At 42.6% G+C, this 20,440-nt stretch overlaps 1 protein-coding gene across 1 annotated transcript; it reads left to right on the top strand.

The window, feature by feature from the left end:
- Positions 1-298: 298 nt before the first annotated feature.
- On the top strand, positions 299-16,875 carry KLHL22 (kelch like family member 22). The gene is made up of 7 exons (XM_039725899.1): positions 299-370; positions 7,766-8,004; positions 9,573-9,738; positions 10,854-11,572; positions 12,685-12,877; positions 14,394-14,627; positions 15,737-16,875. The coding sequence occupies exons 1-7, from the start codon at positions 314-316 to the stop codon at positions 16,112-16,114; spliced, it is 1,986 nt and encodes a 661-aa protein (XP_039581833.1). The 5' UTR covers positions 299-313; the 3' UTR covers positions 16,115-16,875.
- Positions 16,876-20,440: the final 3,565 nt, after the last annotated feature.

Below are 20,440 nucleotides of genomic sequence, written 5' to 3'. Positions count from 1 at the left end.
CCCGGCCCCGGCCCCACCGCCGGCCCGCGGGGCCGGGCAGCGCTGCCCGCAGCCCGGGGCCCAGCCCGGCTGCCAGGGCGAGGCCAGCCCGCCTACAGAAAGCAGAACCATGGCCCTGCCGGGCCTGCCTCGGACCTCTCCCCAGCGCCGGCCCGCAGCCAGGCTGCCCCAGGGAGCCGCTGCAGGTCACCTTCCCCTGCAGCGAGCACCGCTCGTTCCCTGCCACTGCCGGGAAATGTCTGAGCCGTGGGTCAGAACGCCACAGGCGCCTGCCAGGATCAAATTCATGTGGTGAATAATATGAAAAAAAGTCATGGTCATGAGAAACTGGAGGTGGGAGGTGCTGGAAGAGGCCCTTGCTCTCTTCCAGGTCATTTGTGTGTTGTGTTTGGCATAGAAATAATTACCTTCCATTTTTTTCCTCCTTGTTTTTTGGAATACTTAAAAAGCCAAGATGTGATCTAAGCAATTCAGTAAATCAGGTTGAAGTCTTGGCAGCTACCTGAGTTTCTCAAAATTCTTTGAGCAGATTGGCTAATTTATAAATTACACAAAAATTACACAAAGAAAACATTGCAGTTCTATGAATGTGGGTAAGTTGCAAATCTGCTACAGATAAGGTAAAACACTCAAATTAGAAAGCTCCTATTCTTTAGGTTATACTACTGTTCACAGGAGGAAAAAATATTTTAAAATGCCCATTTAAGTGTAGATATACTCCATGGTGGTGTTGTCATTTTAAATGAGGTGCTTTATTCTGGATATGTCTTAGAAATAACTTGTAATGGGTTTGGGGCAGGGGGGAAGCAAAACCCCCAGGTGTTTGCTGAAAGGAATGAATGCCAGCATTTGCAGAACCTGTTTCCCAGGCCACACCTTTTGGTTTCCTCGCACTCTTCAAGTATACTGCTAATGCTAGAAAATGAAAATGGCTCAGAAAGTCAATTCAGAGTGTGTTTCTGCTTATTTCCATTAGTGATGTAAGGGAGGACTGTGTGTACAGACCAGGCAAAAGCACATCATCATTTGGGTGCTGAGAAACAATGCTGAGATATGATATGACACCAGATATCCTCCTTTCTTTCTTTTGGTGGGGACCTCGGTCAAAAGGAGTTGTTTGGGTTGTTTCTTGCATTTGTAGAAGGTTCCTAAAATGGAGTATTTTAGAATATTTGTTTTTACACAGTTGTGAATGCATAGAAGGATTCTGAAATAATAATTACTGATAAAAGCTTCTGCCTTCCCTTTTCCTTGGAAAAACATGAAACTGGCTTAAGTCTTATCTACACATAACATGAACTCACTTGGCTTCCAGGTAGCAAGTGCCCATTCCAAATGATCACCCAGCTGGTGAATTACTCTGCTACTTGCACTCCAGTCAGAATGAACAATACTTTTGCTTTTCATTTTCCATTGTTTGTGGCATCACGTTTGTTTTCCCAGCTCTTCTGGCAGGCACCCAGCTGCCTCCCTTCCTGCACGCTCCTGGCTTAGCTGCTGTGTGTTTGTGTGTTCTGTGCCCTGTTAAACTGTGCTGCACAGCCAGGTCCTGCTGCAGGTCTGCAGCCCCCAGGGCTCAGCACAACTCACACTTTGCTCCTGCAGCTGAAGCCTGCTTTGAATCCTAACCTTGTCGTTCCCTAGGGAGAGATGAAGGTGTGGGCAGCCTTAGGGCACAGATTTTCAAATTCCTCCAACGCATTAAGACTTTTGAGGGCCTAATGTGTTTGGATCCCAACCAGCACACCACGCTCTGTGTCAGGGAAAGCTCTGATGGATATGGCCTGCAAGAGGGGACCAAGAGGAACCACATCATTTTTAACAGCAAAAGCAAAGTCGTGCTGGGTGAGAGTAACTCCAGATGTCAGAGCAGGTAGGAGACAAGCCTGGCTGCAAGGCAGCTTTGGGAGAAGGGACCCCGGGGGTCCTGATGTGATTTCTCCAGTGAGGCCCAGCCTCATACTGGGCTGTGTTAGCAAGAGTACAGCCAGTAGGTCATATGAAATTATTTCCCACTCTGTTAAGCACTCATAATCCCAAAAACATTGGAATACTGTGCCCAGTTTCGAGCCCTCTGCTGAAAGAAAAAGCTGAAAATTCAGTGGAAGAGCCATACAGGGCAGGAGCACTTAAATAAGATACAAGCACCTGCAAGGCAAGAACACTGGATTTTGTTCAGCACAGGGCAAAAAGAATAAGGGCAGAGCCAGGTGACATTTTTTAAGCTACCTAATGGGCACAGGACAATGTAGAGCCAAACTCTCCTTTGTGGTACAGCATGCCAGGAATGAGAGGCAAGGGTCACAGATTGCTGGGAAAAAAATTCACACAGCTAAAGAAGAAAATGAATGTGGTGGTTAAACAATGAGTTTTCTGACTACTGACAGCATGGTGATTTTGCACTTGACTAGACAAGGCTCTCCACATCCTGACCTGATTTTGAAGGTTTCCCTGCTTTGAGCACAGATTGGACTAGAGACCTCCCAAGTTTCTTTCCAGTCTAAATGATTCCACACTTCACAGAAAGCAAGGGACCCCCACCAGGCTCGAGGCACCTGTCCATATGGCAGTAAGCTAAACAGATTTGGATACCCGACACCAGCGAGCTCGAGTTTATTTTGGGCACAGTTGATGCACAAGAAAATATCACTATCTGCGTAAAACACCTCTTTGTAGTGATGTAACTGACAGCCACGAGCTCTTGAATACAGAAATGTCTGAGTTTCCATAGAAACTAACTTGGTTAATCCTTCCTGCACCCAGCCATTTCTCTACAGCAGAGAATCCAGGCTGTCAGCAGAACTTTACAACAAGACACCCCCAAACCCACTCATGCACCTGACATTAGGGGCATCTCTCTGGGCTGGATGCTGCTCATACAAGGGGTGAATACTTGCCTGGGTGTGTGTCATACCTCTCAACACCAACAACAGACTTCAGCACTGTAAATGATCTGTACCATGTTAAAGCACAGCATCCCTCCCCAGAAAAGAGCCTGAGTTAGCTCTAATGGCAGCACAGGAACACCATGGTGTGACAATTGGTCTGTGTTGAAAAATATCACTAGGACAGACATTGCATTCTTCTCTACCTTACCTATTTTGCCATGCCTTTAACTTTTCCCTTTCCCTCTGCTTGTAGTTGAGTTACTCCATTCCTAGAGTTACTCCATTGCCGGTGTTCTTGAAAGGATAAGGATTTCTAGTGAGCACAAGAGCAACCAGCATACCAGTTTCTCAGCATTTTGCCATTGATCAAACTACAGTGCATTCCCTAAACTCCTCCTGTCCCAGTGCCAGCTTCCTCAGTCATAAGCCACATACCTTTATTATGAGAGCAAGTATCCTGTTGTTGATCAGAGAGGGGATTTTATTTTAAAAAAAATTATCATTACTCTTTTCATAATTAATGAATTATTTCAGTTGAATAATTAGAAGCCTAAGACCTCTACTTTTCTTCATGCCACTAATCTGCAGAAGCATGTTGTAGAATTTGAATACAAGACAGCCAGAGAGTTACCTGCAGGTCACTGAGACACTTGGCTTTCACTGTGTCCATGGCTTATTACCAGGGAGCACTGGTGATACAGTGAACTTGGTATATAATACAGGAAAGAGAAGGAAATACTCCAGTTCTTTGCTCCCTCCATTGCAAGGCATGGCTGCCTTCTCTTGGTTCCCAGATGGAATCCAGACACAGAATGTAGAAAACTTCAGTCTACTGGAAAAGAGCAGTCTTGTGTTTCTAGATACCCCTGAGGGTTTTTCCATTTTTGGGAATTTTTTTGCCTGCTGTAATTTTTTTAACTCCTTGATTCAAAGTGACCAAACAGTCAACATCTTTCTACAGTTGCCTGCAGACATGCACATACAATTACTGATCCCATATGTTTTCTTCTTTGTGTACTGGAAACTCAATTGTAATACCTTAAAATTAATCACTACATCAACCCACATCCTCTAAAAGACAAATACAAACTAACACAACTGCAGGCACAAATACATTGTGCAGCCAGCAAAAAAAAAAAAAGTCTATCCTGATTTTCTCTGCAATTTTAAAGTGGACAGAAGAAGGACTTCCCTGTCTCTGCAGACAACATCCCACAGCACATGAGACAATACTTGTTATCTTTGCTGCTGTTAAAGAAGCACAGTGAAGTCAAAGAATTCCTCCTCTTTTCCACCTGCAGGGTTAGTTCTGCAGTACTCAGCAACTGAAGCTCACTGCTAACAGCTGACCAGTGCTGAGAAACTTTCTCAAGAAGAGAAGGGAAAGAAAACATATTGCTCAAATTTCTAAGAGCTTGTCTCAGTCACAGAGCTGTTTTCACAATAACAGAAATAAGAGAGCAGAGAGGCCTTAGGTACATACTGTGAGCAAGAAGCTGACAGTAGAGAAGCTCAGGATAGAGCAACAAACCTGTTCTCTCTATCCAGAACTGTCCTGCTTACATTATATTTAGGCAGCTTTTGTTGTTTTTATGTTTTTTAATAAAGATTAAGCTAAATAGATTTTTTAGACAGCAACAAAAGCACAAAGCACACTGGTCAGGCCACACAGTTTGAGAAGCAGGGTGCTGTGCTAACAGCAACATCCCTCCTCAGCAATTTTGTAATCAGCATTTAGAACAATACCCAAAGAAATACACAAAATGATCAATCAGCTCAGCGAACACACTGCATTTAATCCAGAAAACTCAAATGCCAAATCCACCCCACTTCTCTCTCCAAGAAGCCCACAACACAGCCCCACTCACCCTGCCACAGCAGCTGCTTTGTACCTTCCTGCCCCCGACCCCAGCTGCTCCTGCTGCAGCTGTTGCAGAGCTGAGCACACTCAGCTGAGGGAATCCTGCTGGCCACGTCCCCCACAGCCACCCCTGGTCCTCCACCCTCTTACACCTCTGTTCTTACAGCTCCTGAAACTACCTAGGCAGGAGTTAAGAGGCTTTTGGCACAAGGAAGACTTAACCACATATGTCAGTCAGACTTTATAGACTAACACTACAAATGTTCACCTTTAATTTTTTAGGCTGGCAGCAGTTCATTAGGATGATGTACAAGCATGAGTGACCACCCTGAGGGACAGTCCAGCTCACCAGTGACAGCTGGGGTACAGCCCAGGGGCAGGAGTTGGAAACAGGAGCTCAGGACTGCCAGAATTCAGAAAGGAGAGCGTAGCAAAAAATCTGTAGGTTCAGCTGTTAACCAGCCAAAAATCAGCTGTGGAGGATGGTTCAGCTGCACCCCCAGCATCTCTTCCTGGCCACACTGGGTGGTCACAGCAGAGCTGCTTTGTTCAGCTCTTGATGATGGTTGTGGCATAATTGAAGCCTGTATCTGCTCAAACCAAGTGTGAGATAAACTCCCTGCAGATCTCCAAGACAGCCCCTACTTGTCACTGAGAGCTATTCAGACACTAATGCTCATACTGGCTACAGAATCACTAAATAATTTATCCTTTTAATGTATTTCTATTTTCTCTCTTTCATAATATCATTTAATCTTCCTGGCTCCAGTTACCACATTTGTAAGATCAGATCTCTTCTGGGGCTTTACTTGCTGAAAGCCTGATCCCCTTTCTGTTACTTTTCAGATTATTTGGGTAGAGAATATATTCTGAGCAGTAACTATCTACAGTCATATTAAATAAAATTAAATAAATAAAGGCTTGCATTATTATATAGGTTTCCCACTTTACCCTGCATGTATCTCTGTCTGTAACCTGATTCTCCTACAATACATTTCTTTGCTAACACTTGTTACAGGGCTTCAGTGGCCCGTGGAGTTTTATCTCTCATTTACCTTGCCTTGGCCTCTCTCCCACCAATGAATGCAGTATATGATATATTATAAAATTGTATCAAAGGTCATGCTGTTTCCCCTAATCCTGAAATGTCCTTGGATTCAGAAAGTAGTTAATTTGTTGCCTTTACTTCTGCTTTTTGATACAGTGATTTTTCTTCCATAGGGACTTATTTTGATACAGCTCTCTAAGAACAGGAAAATATATAACATGTTTTGGAGCTATCACCACATTAAACCACGTTAACGGAGTTAATCAGTTCCTCATTTGTGGACCATACCTCACCCTATTTTGGTTTTGCTGCATTTATTTCCTTTTAGTGAAATGGGAAATTTCTGATCAACATCATATAACACTCACTTGCCTTTCTTACTACATTATTTCCCTTGCCTCAATCCATCACTCTTAGTATTCCCCAGGAGCAAATTCAATGATACACTAATGTTTTGTCTGCTTTCATTTGATTTCTAGGGAAAGCATCAACTTGTCATGAAAAATAAGCCATTACTCATCTCTTCAGCTGATGATGGATAGTTTTCCCTCCCTAATGGACCTGAGTGTTCCCCAGAAGGCTGTCTTGTCAGAGCTCCTCTTCTGAGCTGCTGTCTTGGTTTTGCTGGCAAAGAGCAGATAAACATTAATACACTTTCTCAGGGTGTTTTCCATCCTGTTCACCATGCAGCACCACCTTCCTTTTGGTTTGGGCAGTGTAGGGTACCTTCCTCAGGCAGAACAAGAAACATTTTCATATTTCTTGGTGTCATCTGGGTAGCTCCTTCCTTGCTGCCCATACCCAGAATACCTGCAGTATTTGGAGATCTCCAGTGCTGCCCTCACTGTCTGTGGCTGGCACAATTAAACAATGGTTCCATTTCTTCACTCTTTCTTTGGATTTGCAGGGCTTGTTCTCTTTTGCTTCCCTGACTGCTGCTAACCCCTTGGACTATCCCTTGTGGCACTAAGCTGTTTCCCAGGCTGCTGAAGAGAGGATCTTCTGAGTGTGTTAGCAGCCACATCAGCTCACTTACTTCCTCTTGCTAATGGGGGGTGTTTTTTTAATGCATGCTGACAACTGGATAGAGTCTATCAGCTCTGACTGCTACAACTTCTGACATTCTTCAAAGACAATGGACAGGGTAAATTACAGGATGGTAGAAGAGGACTCATGAGATTTTGATTGCTTAACCATAGACATGAAACACAATCACTTGCAGATAGCTTTTTACAGGTGTTTCCCAGTGTGCCATAGGGGACCTTCCCAGTGTGTCAGTGGCCTTTTACCTAGAAAAAGGTACAGGATAGCCTTGGACAGTGCTCATTCTGGAGGAAATACCTCCTCTCTGCAGGGAGTCACAGGAAAGCAGTTGTACATGCTAACTTGAAATTGCCAAAATAAAGAAACTCACTTTGAAGCCTGCAGTTTTGTACAGTATTTTGCACAATTAAGGTTGGAAATGTGCTTAGCTACAGAAAATGTAGAAAGCAAACACAGAGAGAGAGGAGATTCTGTGGTAAAATATTAAGAGGATGATGCAAGGTACAGTTTATATTGCAGGAAAGTTACCTGAGAATATTAGGCAATTTAGAATTTGGCAACATTTTTGTCCATTTTTTGTTGCAGGTTATGCAGAAATACAAAAGAAACAAGGGGTTTTGGGTTTGGATTGGGAAATGAAACTCTTGCTAAGAAAACAAAATATCCATGTGACACATACTCTAATATTGGTCTGAAAACCCAGGAGTCAGAACACCTGGTTTTGGAAAACCTATTGTAGCACTTTGGTGTGCTGATGTCCATCTGTGTGTTTTCAGTATCATTTGTCCAGGACAGAAGTGTGTCTCCACTGGCTGAAGAGTTGCTTTATTTTCCGTGTCAGGCAAGGGTCAGAGGACCGCTTGCAAAGCAAAAGGCACAAACCTTTGCTGACTGTGTTGCCTCACAGATTTCATTCTGCTGCAGCCGGTGCCTGGGATGGCGGAGGAGCGGGAGCTGCCTGGGGCGCGCGGAGCTGCGCTGGAGCCCGCGGCGCAGCAGCGCAGCAGCAGCACGTACCGCAGCGCCGAGCACTCGCAGGCCCTGCTCAGCGGGCTGCTGGCCCTGCGCGACAGCAGCGTCCTCTTCGACGTGGTGCTGCTGGTGGAGGACAAACCCATCGAGGCTCATCGCATCCTCCTGGCCGCCTCCTGTGACTACTTCAGGTAGGCTGCAGCCACCAGCGTGTCTGCCTGGTAGGGACATCCACAGCTTGTGTCCGGGCAGACTGCTGAATCCAACATCAGACCCGTAAGATGGAGCTGAGGCTGTTGTAGCCACATTCCTCCTCACGAGCTGCGCTGGAGCCCGCGGCGCAGCAGCGCAGCAGCAGCACGTACCGCAGCGCCGAGCACTCGCAGGCCCTGCTCAGCGGGCTGCTGGCCCTGCGCGACAGCAGCGTCCTCTTCGACGTGGTGCTGCTGGTGGAGGACAAACCCATCGAGGCTCATCGCATCCTCCTGGCCGCCTCCTGTGACTACTTCAGGTAGGCTGCAGCCACCAGCGTGTCTGCCTGGTAGGGACATCCACAGCTTGTGTCCGGGCAGACTCCTGAATCCAGCATCAGACCTGTAAGATGGAGCTGAGGCTGTTGTAGCCACATTTCTCCTCCCAAGAACATTTCTGGAATTCACATTCTCTGAACCTCAGAGAATGATCAAAACAATTCTTATCATTTGCCGTGCCTGTGTCGTGCCAAAGTAGAATGCAGTATGGAGATTGTTTACCCAAAGTGATGGTGTTTGTTTCCTTGGCCTAGCAGGGCCAAGCGTGTGTGTGTGTGTCAGGACTGTCGGCTGACAGTCACGAGATTCTGTGGAGTGGAGTGCAGTTTAGTGCTTGGCAGATTCAGTTTAGATGTAATATAATATAATAAAGTAATTAATTAGCCTTTTTTTGCTTTTTCTGCAATGCCTCCCTCCTGTTCCTGTGTCATTCTCGACACAAGAGTGACAAGCTGTTTCAAAACACTAACTATGGCTTTATTCATCTCTGTTATTTCTCTGCAGAAGTAAAGCTCTTGTTCCTGCACACTGAGCTTACCTCCACTAAATTCACTGTGGTACTTGGAGGTTTATAAAGAGGAGAGACTATCTGAACTGGTGTCTTCTGCTTAAGTGCACTCTAAGTGGCTTTTAACATATCCTTAGCACTGTTAGACTTTGCCCGTGGTGGTGATCATTTATTCATAATACACAAAAACTCACTGGAGGTGGGTCACTGTTGTGTGCCTATAGGGTGACTCTCTGGCCATTAACCAGGCAGTCCCTGGGCAATTTGATGAGCACTTCCTTTGTTTTCATAGAGCAAATACCCAAGACAATCCAGACAAATTTCCAACTGAAGGAAAAGCTGCTCTACCTTGGAAAAAAAATCCCACTGTCCCTAGTTCCTCTGTGTTTCCTTTTCCCTCACACCCAGAGTATCTGCCTTTGACTATTGACTACCCATATATACTGGGTATATAATACATATATTATGTATTTAAGTCCTTCACCTCTGAACTGTGCCTTCTAGGCTGCCCCTACTGTTTTCCTGCACAATGAAGTGTTACTTTCTTAGGTCCTAAAGGTCTGTACCCTTAACTTAGAGAAGAGGTAATCACTTTAAAGTGTCTGGCTAGGTTTTTGTGTTTCTGAATATTTTTTATGTTCCCAGGACAACATAAGATGAGCAAACTGGAAATAGCTTCAATGCAAATCTGCCATAGCACGTGCCATTGTCTGTTTTGCAGAGGAATGTTTGCAGGAGGATTGAGAGAGATGGAACAAGAAGAAGTTCATATTCATGGCATCTCCTACAATGCAATGTGTAAAATCTTGAACTTCATTTACACTTCTGAGCTGGAACTCAGTGTGAACAGTGTACAGGAAACCTTAGCTGCAGCCTGTCAGCTTCAGGTGAGGTACTGAGAGATGTGACAAAAAAGAAACAAGAAACAAAAGCAATGATGAAAGAAACAGAAAATGTGGATATCTGGTTAGAGGGAGGGTTAAGAGGGGAGCAGGAGCATGGGCATGATAAGAAGCATTTCTGGGATGCTGTATCCACTGGAAGTAACTGTGGAAGGATAGGAGCAATGAACGGGTCCTTGCACATCTCATTTGTGCCAATGGTTTAATTAGTTAAAACATTACCCATTTCATCTAGATGAGCATTTTATATAGTATTCACTTTCACTGATCTGTTTGTGAAAGCTTCCCTGAAACAGAATATCCCTGGCCTATGGTAAGGAATAGGGTTTGCTGCTCAGAAATTGTGCTTCTCAAGATGAGGCACATGACCTCTCCTGACCCCATCACTACAGGAAATCCTGCCACTATGGTTTGCACTAAGTGCAGAGTTCATGTGCTTTTAAGACAAGTTTTTTTTTCTCTAATTTCCCCTGCAGCTAACTGCTGCACAAGGCTTTGGTATTAAATCTTAAACTTTGTGATTTCTTGCTTTGGTTGGTTTTTACACACTTTGTTAGCAGAGGAGCTCCTGGACAGCAGATAGTTCTTTTTTCCTTCTGCCAGATACAACTTCAAATTGTAGTTCAGAAGACAATACTAAATATTCATTTTCCTTTCCAATGGCTTCCTAGGCTTTTGAGTGAAATATTTGTTACAGATAGAATCTCTGATATAGCATGTCTCTAGTGCTCTGGGAAAGCAAGCACGTGGTGACTGTAATCACCATGTCCTGTGTGTGTTTTCCTGGCTGCTCCCAGGCAGGCTGCAGAGCAGGCAGAGCCCAGGGTCCCACGTGTCTTGGAAGGCACATTGCACCTGAAGCCAACTTATTCTTGCAGTAGAGCATGGCTAGAAGAGCTGTGTTATATTCACCCACACACCCATGCTGAGTTCTCTTTCTCTGGGGAAGGTGAACAGGGCACAAGTGACCATGGTGTCAGACTGTGAGGAGAGCAGACATTTTGTGGACAATTTCCTTACAGTCATCCCAGGCTTCAGTCCCCTGTCTCTCAAGTGTGGGGCAGGTGGTGTCTGAAATGAAAAACCTCTCTCTTTTGCAGATTCCAGAAGTCATTAAGTTCTGTTGTGATTTCCTCATGTCCTGGGTAGATGAAGAGAACATCCTTGATGTGTACAGACTAGCTGACCACTATGACTTAAAGCATTTGAGTGAGCAGCTGGACTCCTACATTCTGAAGAACTTTACAGCTTTCTCAAGGACACAAGTGTACCGACAGCTGCCCCTGCAGAAGGTCTACTCCCTTCTCAGCAGCAACCGTTTGGAGGTTAACTATGAGTTTGAAGTTTATGATGGAGCACTTTTTTATCATTATTCTCCAGAGGAACTGGAGACAGATCAGGTCTCCCTGATGGAGCCTCTTAAGCTACTTGAGACAGTTCGTTTTCCTCTGATGGAACCCCAGATCCTGCAAAGGCTTCATGACAAATTAAGTCCATGTCCTTTAAAAGATACAGTTGCAGATGCATTAATGTACCACAAGAATGAATGTCTTCAGCCAATGCTTCAGAGCTCCCAGACACAGCTGAGATCAGAGTTCCAGTGTGTGGTGGGATTTGGAGGGATGCATTCTACTCCATCTATTGTCCTCAGTGATCAAGCCAAGTATCTGAACCCCTTGTTGGGGGAGTGGAGGCACTTTACAGCTGCACTAGCCCCCAGAATGTCCAACCAAGGGATTGCTGTTCTCAATAATTTTGTATATTTAATTGGTGGAGACAACAATGTAAGTGGTTTTCGAGCAGAGTCAAGGTGTTGGAGGTAAGATAAGCATAATCCTGCTATTAATTTTATTGCCACCCTGTTGCCCTTTCTGAGTCAGTAAGCCAGCAGTCAGTACACTTACCAGCCAAATGATCAGGAACTGAGCAGGAGCCTCACTGAAAGAAAATACAAGAAATGAGCTTCATAGTAAGCTCAGGAAGCTCCCAGCAGTGCTTGTGAGACACAGCTAAGCCTGACAGTGTAAAACAGCTACTCATTCAAGAGTATTACTGCTGCTTCTTTCTGCCTTGTTGGAGGAGGGAAGTATTAAAGGTGTGGGAAGCAGTAATGAGCCTGAACTCTAGGCTGTCTAGATGTTCTCTAACTAGCATTTTCTGCAAGTCTTCTATGTGTAGTTTTTGTCCCAGTACAAAAGGATTTGAAATAAAATGCTACTACTGACAGATTTTCAAAAATCTGTGTGCACAAGAGCAGCATTCCAGAGTCCTTTTGTACTACTGTGTCACAGGGAAGAGCAGGAGGGAGGAGCAGGTTTGGACCTTCATGCCCATTACGTTGCAAAAACAGATTTAAAACCTTTTGTCTTTATATTGTGCTCAGTTTTACAAGTCTTAGCTGAGTTGCTCTTATTTTATGGCATGCATAGTTTCAATTCTCAACCAGTTTTCTCTGTAACTAAAATTTCCAGATGAGAAAGATAATTTGACATGAAAGTGAATCATGAGATTCACTTTGAGCAGCAGATATTTGGGGAAAAGAATCAAAGAACCCACCACATATTTATGCCCTTCTCATATTCTTGAAGATCCAGATTCAGTCTTTGTGCTATTTTTAGACTGTGTTACCTTGTAGAAAGGCTTTGTGCAAACAGAGATTGTGATATGTAACCTGCCAGCAGTGTACAAGATAATGGAAAACCTAGGCTTTGATAGCATGATTATGTCAGCTAAAGTACATCTTCTATAAATAGAATAAAACAACTTTGCTAATAATAAAATGCTGACAAGGCCAAATTCCACATCACTTAGAGATGAGCTCAATTTCAGCTGAAGGCAGTGCAGTAACCCACACCCACGGAGCTGTCTGCTACTCCTGCAGTGACTCTGCAGCTGCAGGAATAACTTCCTTTGGTCCCATTCTTTTCCAAGGTATGACCCACGACACAACAGATGGTTCCAGATCCAGTCCCTGCAGCAGGAGCATGCTGACCTCAGTGTTTGTGTCGTGGACAACTATATTTATGCCGTCGCAGGCCGAGATTACCATGAAGACCTGAGGGAAGTGGAGAGGTATGACCCTAAAACCAACACTTGGGAATATGTGACACCCCTGAAGAAGGAGGTAAGGAGTGCATTAGCCACACACTACCACAGTCCCCCAATTCCTGATTTAATCTTGCTTGATGTTTTTCTCATGTGTAACTTTTAATTTGCTGATATTCAGATGGAAAGCAGTAAACTCTGTATATGCAATAAATGGATGACAAGAAAATGAAATAATAGCATATGTAATTTACATTTTCCAGTTAAATGCTTATTTTTCCTGTTTCTTGCTGATTTTGCCTGCACCTTTATTGTGTTAATCCTTAAAACTATTAATAAAATAATAAATGTGTGTCACTGCTGAAAATACAAAAAGCCTGAATTGAGTGCTACTAAGTAGAATAACTTGCATTCCTGATAACACTGCTTTTATAAGAAAAATCACCAATAAAAATGCTTTCAAGTAGATTAGGGAGCAAAGTTATAGTATGAAGGAACAATACAGAGAATGCTGCAGTTTTGCAACTTTTAGAAATTCTAGTGTGTTTCATTCAGAAATTCACAATTATACTATCTTAGAAAGATTGTATATAAGAAAAATCACCAATAAAAATGCTTTCAAGTAGATTAGGGAGCAAAGTTATAGTATGAAGGAACAATACAGAGAATGCTGCAGTTTTGGAACTTTTAGAAATTCTAGTGTGTTTCATTCAGAAATTCACAATTATACTATCTTAGAAAGATTGTATATAAGAAAAATCACCAATAAAAAGGCTTTCAAGTAGATTAGGGAGCAAAGTTATAGTATGAAGGAACAATACAGAGAATGCTGCAGTTTTGGAACTTTTAGAAATTCTAGTGTGTTTCATTCAGAAATTCACAATTATACTATCTTAGAAAGATTGTATATAAGAAAAATCACCAATAAAAAGGCTTTCAAGTAGATTAGGGAGCAAAGTTATAGTATGAAGGAACAATACAGAGAATGCTGCAGTTTTGGAACTTTTAGAAATTCTAGTGTGTTTCATTCAGAAATTCACAATTATAATATCTTAGAAAGAACTGTCCATAAGAAAATCCTTTCTGCTTTTGATCTCTGCATAACTCGTGAACAATGTCACTCCCTCCATGTCCATTCCCTGCTTCAAAACCGGGAGAAACACACAAACACAGACCTCAAGCTGGCTTTGCCGTTGGCAGGTGTACGCCCACGCGGGAGCAGCGCTGGATGGGAAGATGTACATCACGTGTGGGAGGAGAGGAGAGGACTACCTGAAGGAGCTGCAGTGCAGAAAGATTGTATATAAGAAAAATCACCAATAAAAAGGCTTTCAAGTAGATTAGGGAGCAAAGTTATAGTATGAAGGAACAATACAGAGAATGCTGCAGTTTTGGAACTTTTAGAAATTCTAGTGCGTTTCATTCAGAAATTCACAATTATAATCTCTCAGAAAGAACTGTCCATAAGAAAATCCTTTCTGCTTTTGATCTCTGCATAACTCGTGAACAATGTCACTCCCTCCATGTCCATTCCCTGCTTCAAAACCGGGAGAAACACACCATGCAGACCTCAACCCTGGCTTTGCCGTTGGCAGGTGTACGCCCACGCGGGAGCAGCGCTGGATGGGAAGATGTACATCACGTGTGGGAGGAGAGGAGAGGACTACCTGAAGGAGCTGCAGTGCTACGACCCCAGGACTGACCGCTGGGACGTGCTGGCGGACGGCCCCGTGAGGCGCGCGTGGCACGGCATGGCCGCGCTGCTGGGGAAGCTCTACGTCATCGGCGGCAGCAACAACGACTCTGGCTACAGGAGGGACGTTCACCAGGTGAGACCACGTCACACCTCTCTCTGACCTTGGCTTCTTGTGCATGCTGGCACTTAGGTGTAATGTATTTCTCCTACTAAGTATGCAAATAGAACTGCCTGCTCAGCTAGACGAGCTCTTCCCCACTCACCTGCAGAACTGGCAATGATTTATTTACTGTTGGCTGTCTTGAAGTCTTTGTCTCACCCACAAAGCATTAAAGCTCTAGCACTTGGAACTCAATCAATTTTAAATCATCTCTAATGGATAACTTCATTGGCATGCACATGCCCAGTAAGCAGCACATCAGTTAAATTTACTTTATGCTCTCTCTCTGGCAGGTGGGTACCTGCCCACCTGCCAGAAAGCAGCGTTTTTAAAGTAACCACACAATGCCATTTCCCCCCAGTTGTATAGAGGTTCTTATACTTTGAAAGAGGCTTTTTTCATTTTTTATAGTGGAGGACTTTCGAATTACCAGTGTGCAGAGCTGTTAAGGATATGTTGGATGGCAGTTGTATAATGCAATTAAAATGTACAGTATGGTAAGGGACATCTGGAAAGGATTCTCTTGAACCTTATTCCAGGTTCTAGAACGGCTAGAGACTTGAAAAGATACAAAAAGTAACTGTTTTTATAGAGCCAGTGGAGATGGCAGAATTAAACCTAGCTGAAGAGTGTGTCTGAATGATAAGAAGGTGCCTACAAATGAAAGCAGTTACCCAATGAAATCTGAAACTCTCCAACATATGGCACAGAGACAACTTAGCAGATTTGTCATATTTGTATGTTCCAGCATTTCTTCTCTAATGCAAACTGGTGAACTGTGTCTGGGCTTATATTAGCACATGTCCCCATCTCTTTCACTTTTGTATGCATTTTTGGAATGACATACAACTGTTACTCCAGCAGCAGGGTCAGAACTTGTGATTTCAAAACTATGTGGCAACTGTGTACAATTTTCTGCTGAGCACTGTACCTGTATTAGACAGTCACATGCTGTCTCCATTATCAACACACTGTCAAAAGACTGATGATATTCCTTCCTAAATAGTTTACCTTACAGCCAGGCTCTGTCACTAGGATACAAGTCCAGCTTTGCCTTCTCTCTTTTCTTTTTTGTTTTACAGGTTGCCTGCTATAAGCCAAGCACTGATCAGTGGACAAATGTATGTCCACTTCCTGCAGGACACGGAGAGCCAGGCATTGCAGTCTTAGACAACAGGATTTATGTCTTGGGAGGCAGATCCCACAACAGGGGAATCCGCATGGACTATGTGCACATCTATGATGCAGAGAGAGACTGTTGGGAGGAAGGACCCCAGCTGGAGGATGATATTTCTGGGATGGCTGCCTGTGTCCTCACGTTGCCCAGGGCTATTTTAATGGAAACAGAGAAGTGGCTCTCAGAGTGGCACGCAGACCGAATGAAGCATCATCTTGACTTTCCACCAGAAGTTATGAGTGTATCAGACTGGGAGGAATTCGACAACTCCAGTGAAGATTAGAAAACTTTAATTTCTTTTCTTGGAAATTAAGGCTTGGGGAAAGTACTTGAAAGATTTTATATGTCTTTCTTATATCATAAAAGTATTTAAAGGTTTTAAAAATAAGTGTTCCGCACAAAATGCCATTCACAGTCAATATCTACCCATCTGCAAGTGTCCTGCACAAAATGCACTTACAGCCAGTACCTGCCCACCTGCCAGAAGCAGCGTTTTTAAAGTAACCACACAATGCCATTTCCCCCCAGTTGTATAGAGGTTCTTGTACTTTGAAAGAGGCTTTTCTCAGCCTTCAGCATGGACAGAAAAAAAAGCACAGAAGGCTCAGCTTGACTAGCTTCTTTCCTTCCAGCTTTTAGCTCAAAATAGCTTCTTGAGATTTTTTTTTCCTTTTCTTTTGGGTAATAAAACTTCCTAGCCAGCTTAATACAGGAAGGTAACACATAGTGCTGCCCTCCTGTGCCAGGTGTCAGACAGCTTGATTAGTTTTTCAGCAAGAGTGAACATACAGAAACAGGAAGAGTAGAAGGAAAGTCTGAACCTTCATTTCATCTGGGCATGCAGCCATCCTTGTAACTGGCTGAGAGTCTGTGAACTGACACCCACTCCTGAACTTCTATACTGCAAGTTCTGTCAACACAGTGGAATGAAGATTTCTAGAAAAATCTCTCTGTACAGAATATGGCAATCTCATCATTCCACTGTCAGACACATTTTGTTGTTCTCAACCATAAATTAATAAATTCTTGTCAGTACTTTTTTAACTGCTGTCTCCGTTTTATTAACAGTGATGTGGTGGCTGAAAGTTTCATTATATCCTGCAGCAGGATTGGCAAAGTTACTCCAGCCTGGGAGATGGGCAATTTTTACATTCTTTTATTATATGCTTTACAAGAGAATAAAGAGAACAGAGATTGGTTTGCCACAGCAAAAGAAGTAAAGAATGAGATAACAAGAAATGTTGAAGATTACACTGGTCCAAGACTCTGCAGTAGCTGAACTAATGCCAGGAACTACAGCTGAGAAAGATAAGGCACAGTAAATCCTTCCTTCATGGGACCTTAAAATAATAGGTTCCTGACTCCCATCTTGCTTAACATTAGGTTAGAAGCTGATTTAAAGTCTGACCCAGTGTGATACTGAACACTGAGATCCTTCCTCTAGGAGGGGTGGAGTAATCACTGCACCAGAAAATCCTGAAAAACTCCCAAAAGCTGTTAAATCTTATAGCAATAATGGACTTGCAGAAAGGCAAAACCAGTGACAATCAGAGTGACATGGGAGTAGGCAAGTTCATCACTTGTGACAAATAATGCACATGGATGTGCTACTTCAGAGACACAAGCTGTTAAATCTTATAGCAATAATGGACTTGCAGAAAGGCAAAACCAGTGACAATCAGAGTGACTTGTGACAAATACTGCACATGGATGTGCTACTTCAGAGACATGCAGTAAGTTCCTGGATTTCCCCCTACTTGGGGGTATTGTTTATGGAAGCAAAGATGATTTCAAAACAGACCTCAATTACTCTGCCTTAGTAGACTGGGCTTCTGGAAAAAGAGTCAAGAGTATTTGCACATTTGTTTAAAGAGTTCAATAGCTTTTTCTGGTTAAGAGGGGCATTTGTTGGAGTCCATTCTTCAGCACTGTCAGTTGTCACCTCCATCTCTGAACATTTGCCAACTGGCAAATAAAACAAAAGACCTGGTAACTGCAGGAAACCCTGATCATGAGCTTTTTCAGAAAATTTTTTGATAGTGAACTCTGGACTGAACGCAGGGTCTGGAAATACAAACTTTATAACACTGCAATGTTAGAGACTGATAAATATTCCTTTTTTTTGCCTACAGTGTTGCTTGTAATGTGTAGGAATTAAATGTAGCCTTCAGATGTAAGGACATACCTCTCTGACCTGGGAGTCTCTAGAACCACTCCTTCCAGACTGCAGGTGGCAATTTGTTCCCCCTGCAAACAAGTGATTAAAGTGATTGTTTCTGACATCTAACTCAATGCAGTGCATTTTCCATTTTAAGCAGCACCTCTAGACAGACCAGTGATGCCCTGTGTTATACAAAGAGATAGGGTTATGTTATTTAAATGAAACCTTACTTAGCCTCTTTTACAATGAAAAAAGAATTAATCACTTTGTCTAGCTCCTTTTCCTAGTGTACCACTAGAGGGTATTACTCACTGTTACAAACAACCAACCTGAGAGGCTAATTCTTGGATTACATACGAGAATAGAAGACATTCATGAATAATTAATGAGCCAAAGAAACATATTGAGAAAACTTGGGGGTGGAAGGGGTTTCCACCTTCTGCCCTGTCTCTCCTTCTGTGTGTGCATACTGATTTCTAGAGACCCCATCCATTATTCCATTTACCAGGATATGCTATTTTGTGAATACTAATTTCTAGAGACCCCATCCATTATTCCATTTATCAGGATATGCTATTTTGTGATTGCATTATTCACTAAATGTTGCACTTGGATGCTCTGCAAAGCTAATGAATATAAGGCTCAGAATGCAGTTGCAAAGAAATTACTTAAAGCAGATGATCATCTACCTTAGCACTACATTATTTTTCTCTCTTTTTTTTTTTTACTTATTGGTATAATAACCCTAAGTTACATGAACTAACCTTAAGGGCACATAATATTTGATAAAAATATAACTTTTTGCTTTCAGGCCCAAAATTTCTTCACATCTGAGCAAAATGTGGCTGTTGAAAGTTAAGTATGCACTGTCTTACTTGCATGTATTTCATTTAGGTAAAAAAACCACCGAGTTTAGCTCAAACCATCCTAATAATTTTTTTAGCAATAGCTCATTTTAGGCCAGCATGTCCTTTTTTGAAATTTGCACACAGGCTAAATAAGAATCAAATTGCTTTGCTTTAAAAATGTCAATTTTCTCTTACTCAGCAGACATAAACCACTTCTTGTTTACTACCATTGCCTACATAAACAAAATAGGAAATATTTCAGGTTTGATAGCAGGATTTTCCAGGTTTCTGCAGGAAAAATTACAGGTTGTTACACAGAGCTGTAATTATTATTGATTGGTTTTCATCTCAAGAATGATGCTTCAGGAACTGAACTTTCACGAGCCCACTTAAGCTTTCTGTTACCTTAAGAAAAACATTTACTCATAGGGGTTTCCAGCTGATTCTGTGGGTTTTTTAATTTATAAATTCTCTGGTGTCCTAAATATGTCAATCTTGTATCTGACAGTAAAAGGCTATTTTTTTTTTTTACAGTAAGCTCTCTGAGCCAGTTTAAAACAAGACATTGTGGACAGATGGACAATGAACTAAGAAAGCTTTAAGTTATTTCTGGTCTGTGAGAGAACAATCAAACAGCTCTTCCAGAACTGAGTGATCAAAATACCAACACTTAAACTGCTGATACATTAGGAAGTCCAGAAGAATAGTAATTAGCTTCCTTGATGATCTATTTTCCTATTTCCTGCCAGCACAGAGGTAAAGCTGTACAGGCATATTTGCCAGATTTGTAATTAGTGGACTTGTATCCTGAAGTATTTCAGCCTCCACATTTGCAGAAGTGATTGTGATTGCTTCAGTTTTGTTTCATAACTGCTTTCACTACTGTATTTCTTCTCCAGCTGTCTACTTCCAAATCCAACATATCCTTTCCCATTTTCCTCCTAGTTTAAATTAGGGTTGTTAATTTTGCATTGGAAGCATACCCAGTACTTGATTTGAAACAAAATAAGGATTCTTATTCTGTACCCTTGACAGAAATTTACTTCTCCTCACTTAGGGATGAGCCACATGTACAATTTATTTGGCACTCAGCCCAACTGATGGGATCAAAAGCTTTGGTGAAAGGAAGAAGGAACAGCTGGGCACAGGGAGAGAGGTACAGGGCCTTCTCAAGGGAATATTCTGTCAGCTGAGGTTTTGTTCTGTTTCATGGGCAGCTTTTGAGCTCCTCTGCATTAAAACTGGCCATGCTCAGCTGCCAACAGGTAAAGTCAAAGAGCATAAAGGTATTTATATGTACCAAAAAGGTAAAGTGGCACCAGCCATGCATCCATTCTTCCTAAACCAAATGCATTTGTAGGCATGTAATACACCTGAGATGATTGTCTGCAGTCTAGGGAATTGAAGCCCAGTCTTATCAGAAAACATTAATGATGAACAAATCACCTTTTTCTCATATGGAAGTAGAATGTGGGATCTTTTACCTAAAATGTCTGGTTTAGTTTAACCACAGTTGCTAAAACTGAGGAGGGAATTACTTGAGGGATGCACACAGCCTGCATAAATATAAGTTCAGAACATCTAATTTGGAAGTTCCTCC

The sequence above is a fragment of the Passer montanus genome, unplaced genomic scaffold (genome assembly GCF_014805655.1).
Source record: "Passer montanus isolate IOZ18808 unplaced genomic scaffold, ASM1480565v1 scaffold57, whole genome shotgun sequence".
In the NCBI taxonomy this organism is placed as follows: domain Eukaryota; kingdom Metazoa; phylum Chordata; class Aves; order Passeriformes; family Passeridae; genus Passer; species Passer montanus.
The sequence above is the reverse complement of the archived record's forward strand: the minus strand, read 5'-3'. Positions and strand labels throughout refer to the sequence as shown.

Bases quoted from the DNA above. Each gene is read 5' to 3' on its own strand.
- KLHL22 (XM_039725899.1), top strand. From the start codon at position 314: ATGGTCATGAGAAACTGGAGGTGGGAGGTGCTGGAAGAGGCCCTTGCT. The intron at 371-7,765 runs GTCATTTGTGTG...ATTCTGCTGCAG, and splicing joins AGGCCCTTGCTCTCTTCCAG to CCGGTGCCTGGGATGGCGGA. The intron at 14,628-15,736 runs GTGAGACCACGT...TTTGTTTTACAG, and splicing joins ACAGGAGGGACGTTCACCAG to GTTGCCTGCTATAAGCCAAG.